Source organism: Zootoca vivipara, chromosome 10, assembly GCF_965207765.1.
Source record: "Zootoca vivipara chromosome 10, rZooViv2.hap1.1, whole genome shotgun sequence".
In the NCBI taxonomy this organism is placed as follows: Eukaryota; Metazoa; Chordata; class Lepidosauria; order Squamata; family Lacertidae; genus Zootoca; species Zootoca vivipara.
The window spans coordinates 8,064,647-8,078,566 of record NC_142593.1 but is presented as its reverse complement, the minus strand read 5'-3'; the positions used below and the strand labels follow the sequence as shown (position 1 = coordinate 8,078,566).

General features: G+C 41.8%; 1 protein-coding gene across 3 annotated transcripts in view; it reads left to right on the top strand.

The window, feature by feature from the left end:
- Positions 1-13,920, top strand: part of PTCH1 (patched 1) — a 106,881-nt gene that overhangs the window by 76,675 nt on the left and 16,286 nt on the right. For all 3 annotated transcript variants that reach the window (XM_035099609.3, XM_035099608.3, XM_035099613.3), the window contains 5 exons: positions 488-890; positions 2,159-2,468; positions 5,108-5,250; positions 9,726-9,909; positions 12,821-13,101. In XM_035099609.3, the coding sequence (XP_034955500.1) occupies positions 488-890; positions 2,159-2,468; positions 5,108-5,250; positions 9,726-9,909; positions 12,821-13,101 (1,321 nt within the window). The remainder of the gene's footprint in view (positions 1-487; positions 891-2,158; positions 2,469-5,107; positions 5,251-9,725; positions 9,910-12,820; positions 13,102-13,920) is intronic.

Here is a 13,920-nt window from a genome sequence, read left to right as displayed (position 1 = left end):
TTAAAACATATGGGTATATTTACATGGATCAGTTAAGAGCCAGACAACCAACTGATTAAAATACGTTTAAACAGTTGGTGATATGAAACACACACACACACACACACACAGGCTTTGTGTTGTATATTCTATGAATCTATTCTTTAATTATCATCCATTGAAGCCTTTCTCAAGCGGGTATCCTCCAGATATTTTGGACTACAACTCCCATCAGCTACAGCCAGTGTATCACTGATGGGAGTTGTAGTGCAAAAACATGCGGAGGGCATCATTTAGGGGAAGGTTGATACTTGGCAAGAAAGTGAGAACACTTCACCCCAACTGCTGCTTTGTAAAATCCATAGTGTTTTAGGTAGCAACCTGTTCTTTTATGTTTTGTAAGATGCCATGCATATTTGATGGTACCTTGCTTATACTTTTAAATTACTTATTCATATAGACTCTACCATAACAGTATGCATAAATGCTCCCCCTTTTTTTCTTTCAGCCCGTGCGTTAGCAGAGTGATTCAGATTGAACCTCAAGTATATGCAGAGGCTGGTGACAGCACGCGCTGCAGCCCTCCACCGCCATACAGCAGCCACAGTTTTGCACACGAAACCCAAATCACCATGCAGTCCACTGTCCAGCTTCGCACTGAATACGACCCTCATACCCAGGTTTACTATACCACCGCAGAACCTCGCTCAGAAATATCTGTACAACCAGTCACAGTGACACAAGATAACCTCAGCTGCCAGAGCCCAGAAAGTACCAGGTCATCCAGGGATCTCCTTTCCCAGTTCTCAGAATCGACACTGCATTGTCTTGAGCCACCCTGTACGAAATGGACACTCTCCTCTTTTGCTGAAAAGCAGTATGCTCCGTTCCTACTAAAACCAAAAGCAAAGGTAATGTCTCTGTGCTTGTCTTGTGTGTTTCTTTAATAAATAATAATAATAATAATAATTTTTTATTTATACCCTGCCCTTCCTGGTTTAAAAACAGGGCTCAAGGCAGCTAACAGCAAATATAAAACATTGATTAAAATGTGTCTTAAAAACAGCATAAAATACAACATAAAATGCAGCATCAATATCAATAAAATTCAAAAATTCAGGGGTCATTTTTGCGGGGGGGAGAGAAAAGAAAAAAAATCACCAGGACTACCTGGCCAAGTTGGTCCTACTAGGGCCAGCAAGGAGACCAGGGAAGAATTTAAATGTGGGGTCCCAGAAAGGGTTTCTTCATAGAAACCCTTCAGTCTTCATTCTTTGCAACAGGAGCACTGCATGCCCTGCCCCTTTGTTAAAGACGGCTTGATTGTTTCTACCATTTAAGGCAGTATCATACTACTTTGAACAGCCATGGCTTTCCCCAAAGAAAAGTGGGGAAATGTCTTTTGTTCTGAGAGTTGTTAGGAGACTCTCCTCCCCTCAAGGAGTTAAAGTTCCTAGAATTCCCATTACAGTGGTGCCTCGACTTACAAATTTAATCCGTTCCGAAGGCACCTTCATAGGTCGAAAAATTCGCAAGTCGAAAAGCGCCATTGGAAACGCGATTTCCCATAGGAATACATTGGAAACGGAAAAATTCGTAAGTTGAAGCAACCCCATCTAAAAGTCCGTAAGTCGAAAAAACCCTATCTAAAACCGCCGCGGTTTCCATTCGGATGTCGAGAAATTCGTAAGCATGCGGCCGTTTGCCCCATTCGTAAGTCGAAAAATTCAGTTGTCGAGTCGTTCGTAAGTCGAGGTACCACTGTATTTCCCTTGTGCATAGATCCAGCACTGACTACACTAATCTGGTGTGTTGGGCAGTCAGGATCTGTCAGGATCTTGGCACTGCTGAGGGTGATTTGCAATTTGGCCTTGGCATTTTGTGCTAAGAGAAACGGTTCTAGACTTTCTGACATTGCAGGGAGGTGTAGCTTCCTGCAGTGCTTTCCTTCTATAACAAAAGGTGCCCGTACCCACCATAAAGTTGTTGGAGTAAGTGCCACACTTTTAACCAGTGCTTTCCTTCTAGAAAATAAGTGCTGGTACTGCGTACTTGTGAGTACCCCCAGAAGAAAAGCACTGTCTATGTAGCATTTGTTGCATGAAACTCTTCTAAATGATGTCGCTTCTTTATTTACCCTTCTTTATTCTCCTTTCCTTTCCTTTTCTTTTTTTTGCAGCTTGTGGTCATTTTTCTTTTTCTAGCCTTACTTGGCCTCAGTCTTTATGGAACTACTCGTGTGAGAGATGGACTTGATCTTACAGACATTGTGCCACGGGAGACACGGGAGTATGACTTCATTGCAGCCCAGTTCAAGTACTTCTCATTCTACCACATGTATGTAGTTACGCAGAAAGCGGATTATCCCAACATCCAGCACTTACTTTATGAGCTTCACAAAAGTTTCAGCGATGTGACATATGTTTTGTTGGAAGAGAACAAGCAGCTTCCCAAAATGTGGTTGCACTACTTTAGAGACTGGCTGCAAGGTAAGGATAAAAATAAAAACTCAGTTAACTAATCCAGATTTTCTGCAAATGTACTCTTTTCTCTTTCTATTTCCCCCCTGTTACAGTGGTTTTCTTTCTTCTGCTTTCCACCTGTAGTATCCCTTTACATTTTATTTATTAAGGTTCCTTTCCTTTGGATTGGACTGTTAGAAACAATATTCCTGGTACAGGTTGAGTGGTGTACACCTACGCGAGTTTCATATGAGTTAACCATTCATTCATTTATTTTAGTTAGTTAGATTTATAGCTTGTCCTATCCCCAAGGGGTTGAGGGCATGTTACACTGTGTATAGGCACACACTAATAACATAACCCCATATACTCCCAATCATTTAATGTACTGGCATGGATTTTTTATTTTATTTTTACAAAAAAAAATTACGGGAAGGAGGGGATTTGTATTTTTCCACTTCCTAAATTCATCTTATTCTGAGTTGCCCTCAGCAACTCAAGTTTTCTTAGTTGGTGCTTTGAATTCCTTTAGATGGTATTAGGATAACTAGATTTCAATAGTTGCTCTGTGCTCCTGGCCAGGTGTCGTGGGGACTGGATGTGCCATGTTTTGGCAGACTTGCTCCATTTGCTGCTTTTGTTCTGAACCTGTTTGGCTTCAGGAGTGAGTTTTATTGCAACTTTCTACATGGGAGGCAGCTTTAAAGGAAACAGAGGGAGGGTTTGTAAATGTGAATTGAGCATCCAGAGCCTAGGGCTGTGTCGTTTAGGCCATGTTTTCTCTTTCCATCGCTCTTATCTCTTTATAGCTGTAGCTAACCTATCAGATCTGTAATGATGGTTTTGATTACAGCCTCTCGATGCAGCTGTGAGGTGGGTCGGTGGATTATCCGCCCCCCTCCCTCCTCTCTCCCCCTTCCCTTCCCTTCCTCAGACATGTGGTTCATTCATCTCTTCTCACACAGCCTCCTTGTGCTGGGCTGCGGCTTACTGTTCTAAATCTGATCCAAATTTGTGCTGCGAGGTATTTTTGCCCACCCTCCTCCCCACCCAGCCTTGAAAGGGGTGGCAAAGAGGGAAATAACAGTTGAGAGTGAATAGGTGTTGGCTGTGATCTTTACACGTGCTGGCAGCAGATCCCACAACTTGTATTAGCTACACAAGTTGAACAGATGGAACAAATTGACAAAATCGTGTTCACTCACGCTGTGCTCAAGAAGGAGCTGAGTTGCTGTTTGAAGTTTGAAAGTTGGAGTGTGGGTTTCTTTTTCCTCCGGCTTTGTGGTGGAATTTCTGGTCATGTTGTCGTGTAACCTATGGCTTCAGCACCTAGTGGTAGCTGAAACAACACAGCGCTGGGTGTCTCCTTCCCATTGTGTAATTCATTTTACAGGGGGGCGAGTGAGTGGAGCTCTGTTTTAGGCAATGGTCTGAATTCCTCCTCAACTCTGTAGCCGTAGTCAGTGGACACAATCCACCAGGATCCTCCATGAATTGTGGTGCTCATTAAGGAGCCTGAATGGATCCTGCACAATATAATAAGTGAGGAGTGAGGAGCTTCTATTTCAGTTGCGTTCAATCTGGAGATCACTTTTTTTATTATTATCTGGAAATGTGTGCTGATGAATGGTTGCTTGATTTGGGTTGTAGCTGGGGGGGCGTTGTGTCTATGTGTGAGTCCTGTGCTGAATTGAGATTTATGGTGAGATGGTTCTATAACACTCTTACCTTGCTTCCTTTTGATTATTATTTTTTAAATAAAAAGTCTGATTTGCTGCAACTGTTCCTATGCAAGTATATATTGTTCCTAGGGAACAGAGGGAGAAAATTCATCTCCTGGAGTTACTGTTTGCAATCTGTGCCCTCCTTTCCCTTTATTAGAGGGACATATCTAGGATAAAATTCCTGATCTGTTTCTCTTCTTTTTTCATCACAATGCATGTAGTGTCAACAGAACCATATTGTGCATTAGGAGATTTCATAGTAAAGGGCTGTTGCAAACTTAAAGTTGTGCATATTATATGCTCAGACAAAGGGGTTCCCCAGCCCATGTGCAAACATGAATGCCTGAATACGCATCTCTATAAGTCTTTCAAAACACTTCATACACATGGAGTTCCAGCTGCCTTTCTCTCTCTCCATTGGATAGAAGCCATGTGTTCCGCCACACACAGCAGTGTTATGATGCCAGAATGTTTTCACGTGTGGTAGTATTTGGCTAAGTGGGTGTGGGTGGATTGGACCAGTTCTGAGCAACAGGAGGTCTTGTCTGGAGCTTCAACCTGGCAGTCATCCACAGCCTAGCTGAAAGATGGGAAAGGCAGGTTACGCAGCCTCTGGAGTTCTGGGAGGCTAGTGTCTCAGGCATGTGGCACCCTCCCAAACATCTGTTTGGGAGGCATGTCACAGTACTCTAGCCAGGCTCTGCTTGTTCCAGGGCTACGAGGAAGAGGCTGGAGTGGACAGAACTAAGAGTCAAAAAGAGCTCTAAGAAAGTGATGGTGATGTTGCACATCGCTTGTCAGCACTTACTCAAGAGTTGAAAACTTTCACAATCCTGCAATCTCTTCATTAGCAGATAAAGGAAAGCTGCTCTGGTTTTTCTTCTTTTGGTTTACAAGCTGGATGAAAAATAAACAACAATCTGTCCCTTCACCTTCCAACAGGGCTTCAGGAGGCTTTTGATCGCGATTGGGAATCTGGGAAGATCACATACAACGATTACAGAAACGGATCCGAAGATGCTGTTCTGGCTTACAAGCTTTTGGTTCAAACGGGCATCCAAGACAAACCCTTTGATATTAGCCAGGTAATTTTAAAAACACTACTATAACTCTATTTGTTTAAATGGAATGATGCAAAAAGGAAGTAATTTTCCTTCCTCCTTTACTGTTTAAAAGGGACGCGGGTGGCGCTGTGGATTTAAAGCTCTAGGCAATATCTGGAATACAAAGTTGACAGTTAGGTCTGACCTGCCCTTCCCCATACATGGTCCAGAGCGCTGTAGACATTGAAGCCAAAGGAATGACAGCTTGAGTAATGGTGACAGGAAACTCTAGATGAATCGCACCACACACAAGGAAGAGCTTATTCAAATGTATTCCTCATTACAATGGTGGCAATGAAGAATGAGACTTCTCTGCTACCAAGTCATCTTTTGTCACTTTTTCATCCTTCTTATGGAACCCATAGCCTGGTGATGTTTCCAGGATTTGTTCTGGCATCTGTTGTGTGTTGATCTTAACACAACCATAGTTAGTTAGCCTAAGTCAGCCTTCTTCATACCTTGATCCCCAGATGCCGTTGACCTACAACTCCTATCATCCTTTGCCAAACTGGTTGGGGTAATGAAGGCTGTAGTTCAGCAACTGCTGGGGACTCATGGTGGGAAGAACTCTGGCCTAAATTACAGTTTGCAAGCCAGCTTCTGACTGTGGTTCCAAAGCTAACAATTATTCATGAAAATATTCAGACACTAACCAATACCCTTGCAGTTTTGAAGATGCTTGTATTTGTATGAAAAAGGATGGGGGCAGATTCCATGCAAGCCCCTTGGGGCTCCCTCAGTCGCCTAACCATGGTTTGGTGGTCAAGCAGCAGGCTTCTCTCTCTCTCTCTCTCTCTCTGTTTCCTGTTCTTTTCTACTACTGTACTTTATTATTTATAACTGATTTTTTAAAAATAAAATCAGCAGCAGCAGCACCAGGCCTGGGAATGGAGGATGTTGTATTTTGAAAAAGAGACCCTAACCATTTATTTGTTATGAGAGTAACCAAAATAGATAGTTTTACATCCTGGCATCCATTCTTTTCTTCTGCAATGCATAATTTATCTTGCTGGTTTTGTAGGCCCTAGGAGCTGTTTTAATGTGCATGTATTCAACTATGTGATTTCCCCTATTTGTAGTATTACATGATACAGTCTAGGAACATTTTTTAAATTCACATCTTCTGTGCTAGTCCCAGTCATGACCAAGGAATATGAGTTTAAATGCACCTTGACCCCAAATCTGCTGAACTCCAGTGGGGCTTGGTTCACACAAAGTGTTAAGCCAAACCACGGCAGTGTGAATGTGCAGAAGCGATTGCAGCCGCTTTGCTCCTACCTGGTTATTTTGCTGCTGTGCTGTACTGACCTAAGCCATGGTTTGGTTTAGTGTGTGTTATCCAAACCCAGGCTCATCATTCAGTTCTGTGCAGACCAACCACAAGCTGTAGCCAGGGCACAGCTAAACCACAAGCCCAGGTTTGGACAACCATAGATTAGCACTGTGCATTACAAAACGACTGGTGAGGAAAAAAGCAGCCACAATCTCCTTTCTGGAAGCCAACATAGGTGCTTATACATGCTAGCCCATGGTTTGGATTGCATGTTAATGAGGGCATTGTTTTTAGTGGGAGACTTCTGCATTTCTCTGGCCAAAAGATGAAATGCCACCCTGCATACATCTAGATCAGGCTACCTCAACCTCTGCCCTCCAGATGTTTTGAGACTACAGTTCCCATTATCCCTGACCACTGGTCCTGCTGGCTAGGGATCATGGGTGTTGTAGGCCAAAAACATCTGAAGGCCTGAGGTTAAGGAAGCCTGATCTAGAGGTTTCTTAGATCTTCTGTACCAGCTGACATTCTTATGAATGAGAGGAACTGTGCTTCCTTTACACCAATATGAGTGGCAAATCTGGCATAGCTTGCTTTCATTCCGATGCTTTGAGTTCAGCTTGTAAGTTCTCCCAAGCAAGCTGGTTAAAAAAGAAAGAAATAGGTTTACTCAGAAGTAAGTCCCATTGGTTTCAGTAAGACCTACTTCCTTTTTAAAAAAACACACACAATTTATATTGAATATTTTCATGAAATACAAAAGAACATGCAATCTCTCTCCTTATTTTGATTCAGATTATAAAGTCTTTTGGTTACATTCAGTGTAAGACAATATGGTACTCAGAGGTAGGGGGAGAGGGTGGGTGATAAACTTGCACATTATTATTATTATTATTATTTTGTTTTTCCAATTTGGTATATGTGTGACTTCCTTTGAACACTTTGAATAGAAAGAGAAGTTATTCAGGGCAAAAAGTCATGATGTTAAAAATCTCAGATCTGTTCATGGGCATCCCAAGCTAAGTGGGATAAGGAATGATACCTCCTGACAGATCATTCTTCATTTCTCCAAAATTGCTTCCCCATTTCTGAGTGTGTGCTGAAAGCCCATTGTGGTCACGAGAAACCCCTGCATGTGAATATGCTTGTAAGGTTTGGGCAGAGGGTGTTTCCTGTATTTATATGGTCTACTTTTTTGTAGAAGTGCTGATGCAGTATTTGAATATTCCCATAGGCTAAGCAGCTTTGGATAGTGTATGCATTGGGGGGTGGGGAGTGAGTCCCATGTTTCAGCTGCAGCTTGTAGCTGTTTGTACAGTTTTGTTTTACATTTTTTGCCATGGGCATGTTGGGAGGGCCAGTTATGCTGTGTTACACTTACGTGTGATGTAGATAGCAGTTTCTCATTAGAATCGTATAAAATAATTCCCAGTAGAAGTGCTAACATCCACCACCACCACCCGCCCCAGGTACAACAGGAAGTACCTCAAGGAATCAGTTGCTGGGCCGTCTGGGTGGGCTGCTACTTCTGTACCCTCATGAGTTTAATGCTAGCTTCCATGCCACCAGTCCTAATTTGCTAGTTTGAACTAGCAGCAATCAGCCTGGGAATTGGAACATGGTCCCTGTGTGGAGTACAAGTTCATGTGCGCTACAGGTTCGTGCCAAACACTGCCAAAGCCTTCTTCTATCTAAAGACCCTTAAGGGAGGTGTTTAAAAGTCTGTAAAGGGACATGTGTCGTTCCAAACTCCACTTCTTTGCTTTGAGGCAGAAAATAACATTCCAATGACCTTCTCGGGAGCTGTTTGCTAGACTCAAAAGCACAGTTTAGAGTACTTTTTCACCAAAGTAGTATTGGGTAATATTGAAGAATGTTGATGGTTTTATTATTATCTGTACCCTGTTCATCTGACTGGGTTGCCGCAGCCACACTGGGCGCTTCTAGCAAATATAAAAGCATAATAAAACATCAAACATTAACATATATATATATATAAGAACAACAACTACTTACCTTTATGCAATATGCAAATCCAGGGAGGAGAGAAAACCATAAACAGGTGCCCTAAGATACTTTTTTCTTTTGTTTGGCAGCAAATGCCAAATGCAGCATGGAAAAAATGATTGCCTGTGGCTCCTGATATAATTTCTTCTGCCTGGGAGGGATAAAAGTGTGCTGCTGCCTCCGCAGGGGCTGTGAGCTGTTCTCTGCAGTTCCAAAGACAATTTGAAGACATACAGTTGTTGCATATCCTGTGGATTAATTGAATCCAGATCTCTAGATTCCAGCTTTTTTCTTTTCTTTTCTGCTGTCACTGTTGTTTTTCACATAATTAGAAAGATCTGAAAATGAGAGTTGGGGCAGAATGAAAAACAAACAAAAGAAAACAAAACCCCTTGTGTGTCGCCCTTTTCCTGGCACTTTCTGTATATCACCCCAGTTGTTTGGCAGGGCATCTTTTGCTCCTAGAAAATCCGATTCAAATTCTCCAAATTCACTTGCCCACGTGACCCCAAAAAGAGTGGACTCATCTGGTTTTGGGTGCTGGGCATTTTCTGAATACATAGGTCATAGGAGGCAAGTGTTAGCAAAATTTATACAGATGTTGTTTTATTTTTATAGCTCTCCTCCATTTACTGGGTGGCATTTCCTTCAGTGTTAACAACAGAGGTTAACTGCACACAGACGTCTATAGGACTCTTGCCAGATTCTCTCTCTCTTCTCCCCACCCCCACCCCCGAACTCCATCGGTTCCTTTTTCTTTTTTTTCTATCCCTCAAAACTAGCTTTAAATATGTTTCTCCAGTTTGGTCATTTCCCCCCTCTTGGCTGCAGACAGCATTTTTAGAATTTAGGTTTAATTGGCTCAGTCTTCATCTGGAACCTTCTGTTGATTTAATGTTTCTAATGAATTGCATGCAAAGCATTTTCTGCTATATGAAACCTCTTGAATATAAAAATGTAGTTTTTCTACCATAAACAAAACTTCCTTTATGGCATCCCTGCTAAGTATAAAGTCTTCTTTCAAAGGCTATTATTCCATTTTACATGCTGTTGCATAATGCCTTTCCTTCTTGTGTTAAAAGAATTGGGCATAAGTCCTAACATTCTGAACAAAAGTCCTAATTCCATCCTAAACCGTTCTTTCCTCTTACTTCCTCCCCCCCCCCTTTTTTTGCAGTTGACTAAACAGCGCCTGGTGGATGCAGATGGAATCATTAACCCCAATGCTTTCTACATCTACCTGACAGCCTGGGTTAGCAATGACCCTGTGGCATATGCTGCCTCTCAAGCCAACATCCGGCCCCACCGACCAGAATGGGTCCACGATAAAGCAGACTATATGCCAGAAACCAGGTTGAGAAGTAAGGAACACTTTTCTTTTAATGCCTTATGGTTTATATAAGTGCCTCAGCCCTTCTCTCGAGGCCCAGCAACTCCCCAGTCAGTTGACACTGCACAGGAGTCAGACCATAAACAGAACAATATATTGCGTTTCTTAGTAAAAACTCAGGAGACAGGTTGTGGTTGTGTAATGTAGTAGAAGAATGCCGTGCGTCGGTAGCAGTTCATCATTTTGAAAAATGAATTCTTTAATAGTCTATATCAGAGGTCTAAAATTCATTTCATGTTAATGTGCCCTGTTCATTTTCCCTGGAAAGGGAGCCTTCAGTTCCCCGTGGTGTGCTGCCTTTGCAAATATGGAGCTTTAATATTTGGGAGTTACATTTTGTTCACTCGGAATTTGTCGGCTCGGGGTGCTATTTGGGAAAGAGATCTGTATAATGAGGATCCTCTGCCCTTGCAATCCTTCCCCAAGTCACCCATTTGCATTCCGAATGGCAATGCCAGTGTGATGCTATTTGCTTTTGCTCTGGATTTATTGGGTGAATTGCTGGTTGGTTATTGGGTGGCAGGAGGAGTTGAGGAGAGAAGACGACTGGTACTTCTGGAAACACAACTGGATAACAAGCAAATTGTGCTTCACTGAATCCAAACCCTAAAGCTCATGGGCAGCCAGCCAAAACTTGTCTTAATGAAAATTTATAGTTGAGATTATAATAGGGCAAATCATGTTTCGTAAGTCAAGGGAATGACCCTGCAGTGTTTGGAACACACAGCAGCAGCAGCAAGAACTTGATGCTAGTTGTGTGATGGCTTTTTCGGGGGAGGAGTGGGTGGTATTGGGGACTTAGCATTGCTTTTTGAAAAGAGAGCATGGAAAATTTGGGTGTGTTGAGTCACTAAAGGATAAAAATGATCTACTTCCTGAAATAGTCATTTGAAGTATTTAATCTTTCTTTGATCGACTGTAGCATGCTCTAAAGCTCATTTTTAATAACCAGGGAAAATGTAAGAAATGTACTGGCCAGCTTTAAGCTTTCAAAGTATTTAACTGATTACAAATGCTGGCCCTGATTCACTGCTTCCTTTTTATGCTGTTGGGATTCCATGCTGTCAGCTATGCAATGATTTCAGAAGTATTGCCCTTCTAGCAGGGCAGGGCAGAAGTACATGAGGTTTTGCAATTCTCTCCAGTCAAATGTTAAACCCATTCTAAATCTTCAAATGTTAAGTCTTTGTTTGCTACTGTTCAGGCTTATGTAGACGGCTATCAACAGATACTAGTGTAGTAAGCACAACGGACCGGCTATTTTAAAGCCCATTTTGTATGGCAGTGGGTGGTATCACACCTTGCAAGCTAAAATACTCTTAACATAGGTTGTCAAGGCTTGATTCCTTGACATTTTTTGTTAATTGATATCATTAATGCTGTATATGCTATATTTATATGATTATCTCATTTTAACAGTGGGCATTGAGGCAAAGTAAAAATAAATGAAAGATAACAAGGAGACTTGTGGGATGTTAAAAACTAGAGTGATATCCAACTGAGTCAAAGATAAGTCAGTGTGGTGTAGTGGTTAGAGCAGGCATAGGCAAACTCGGCCCTCCAGATGTTTTGGGACTACAACTCCCATCATCCCTGACCACTGGTCCTGTTAGCTAGGGATAATGGGAGTTTTAGTCCCAAAACATCTGGAGGGCCGAGTTTGCCTATGCCTGGGTTAGAAAGTTGGACTGGGACCTGGAAGACCAGAGTTTGAATCCCCGCTTGAACATGAAGCTTACTGAGTGGTCTTGGCCAGTCACACACACTCAGCCTAACCTACCTCATAAGGTTGTTGTGAGGATTAAATGTGAAGGATTAAATGTAAGCCACCTTGAGCTTTATGGAGAAAAAGCTGGGATATAAATGCAATCAATCAATAATTCAGTGTACACTCCGTGATTTCAGAGGACCTACTTTTTGTATGGCTAACATTGTATATCACCCTGTGATTTATTGTGCGGCATAAGATTTTGTGGACTAGCCATGAGACTGTATAGCAAATTCCAAAGGAAGACTTTATTCCAGCTGTAAACTAGACTTCTGATATGTTGATTTTTAGTGAATGCTGGATAAAGTGCTTCTAAACGGCTGCTTATTGTAAACTCAGTGCTGCTCATGCTTGCAAATTTTTGTGCAACATTCGTGGCCTCATTATATTTCCCCCTACCCATTTACAGTGGTGCCTCGCAAGACGAATTTAATTCGTTCCGTGAGTCAATTCGTTTTGCGAAAAATTCGTCTTGCGAATCGCGGTTTCCCATAGGAATGCATTGAAATTTATTTATTTTTGCCCATAGGAACGCATTAATTAAATTTCAATGCATTCCGATGGGAAACCGCGATTTGCAAGACGAATTTAATTGTAATTGAGATGGTCTTTAATATCCCGGAACCTCTAGAATTCTCCTTTCACCACTTTCCATATTTTCACACTACCATTATTGAACATTATAAGAATCTTTGGAGGGGTAGCCATGTTTGTTTCTTGTAGCACTTTTAATCAGGATTTAACATGTCTGCAGAAAATCTGATGAGTAAAATTTCCTTTTAATTGTTCAATGATTCTGTATATATTGCGGCAGCCTTTGGCTATATGAAATAAAACTGACTGACTGACTGAACTCCCAAACCTATAGCATGATAGTGGGATGGCTTGCCTGTATGAAATCTGAAATGTATAGTACACCTCTTCATAATGAAATGTACTGCATCTGCTGCATTTTGTTGGTATATCTGAATGTTCCATTTAATGCAAATCAATCCATGTTGATATTCTGGGACCAGGAAGCCAAACTGCTTCATTTGTCTGTTTCACTCTGTATTCTGATATACTGTTTTCCAGCATAAGTTTGTTTAAGCAGTGTGTTTTTCCCCCTTCCCAGTCCCGGAAGCTGAGCCTATTGAATATGTTCAGTTTCCTTTCTACCTCAATGGACTGCGCGACACTTCTGACTTTGTGGAAGCTATTGAGAAAGTGAGAGCAATCTGCAATAACTACACCAGCCTCGGGGTTCCCAGTTACCCCAATGGATACCCGTTCCTGTTCTGGGAACAATATATTGGACTCCGTCATTGGCTCCTTCTGTCCATCAGCGTGGTTCTGGCGTGTACGTTCCTGGTGTGTGCCCTCTTCCTTCTGAACCCTTGGACAGCTGGGATCATTGTAAGTGTTTGCTGAAGCAAAATTCCTTTCGGCATAGCTCTTGCTACAGTCAGGAAGGTTTTGTTTATGTCTGGCTACTGATGGGGTATGCATATTGCATCATTCATGATATATTTATTCAACTTGAGGGGGTAGGGTTCATGAAAAAGGTATAAGCCTTAATAACCTTCATCCTTTGGCCTCCTCTATTTGCTTAAGTTTAAAATTAAAATAAAAGTGTCTAAACTTTTGCCCTCATTCTGATACCTAGAGGAAAAATAAAGAGAAATTATTAAATGATTTTTTTAAGCGTCTTATTATTCTAGAGAGCTAAGTGATTTTTGTTCAAGATTTATTTTTATTTCATTTGGAGCCACTCATAAGCAATTTATTATTACGTTCTGGACACGAACTTGTTACTTTTTGTTTTGGAAATAAATCTCGTGGACTTCCAAGTAAATAGCTGAAAAATAGCAGTTTGCTCTTACGCTAGCTATTTTGGCAAGTGAGCCCAAGGTTTTCAGGGGCCCAAGGCAGGGGACCCAAGATACCCCCAAAGTGAAGTCCTTCCTGACATTTCTCTGGAGCTGGTTTCTTTGTTGAGCTCTGGAAGTGTTCACAGCCTTAACACAAAGAGCTGCACAAGATTTCAGGGCCCAGCATCTGACTGCATCAGTCGCTCTCTGCTGCTGGCTTGATCTGAGAAGTCCTGTGCAACTTCCTCAAGAGAGGACCAGTGTGAAAAATTGCCTGGATCCCAAAAGTTTGGGTTTCACGAGGGAAGAAGAGTGCAAGGCAGGGTTGCAGGGTGTAGGAAAAATAGTCTGATGAATGTAAATT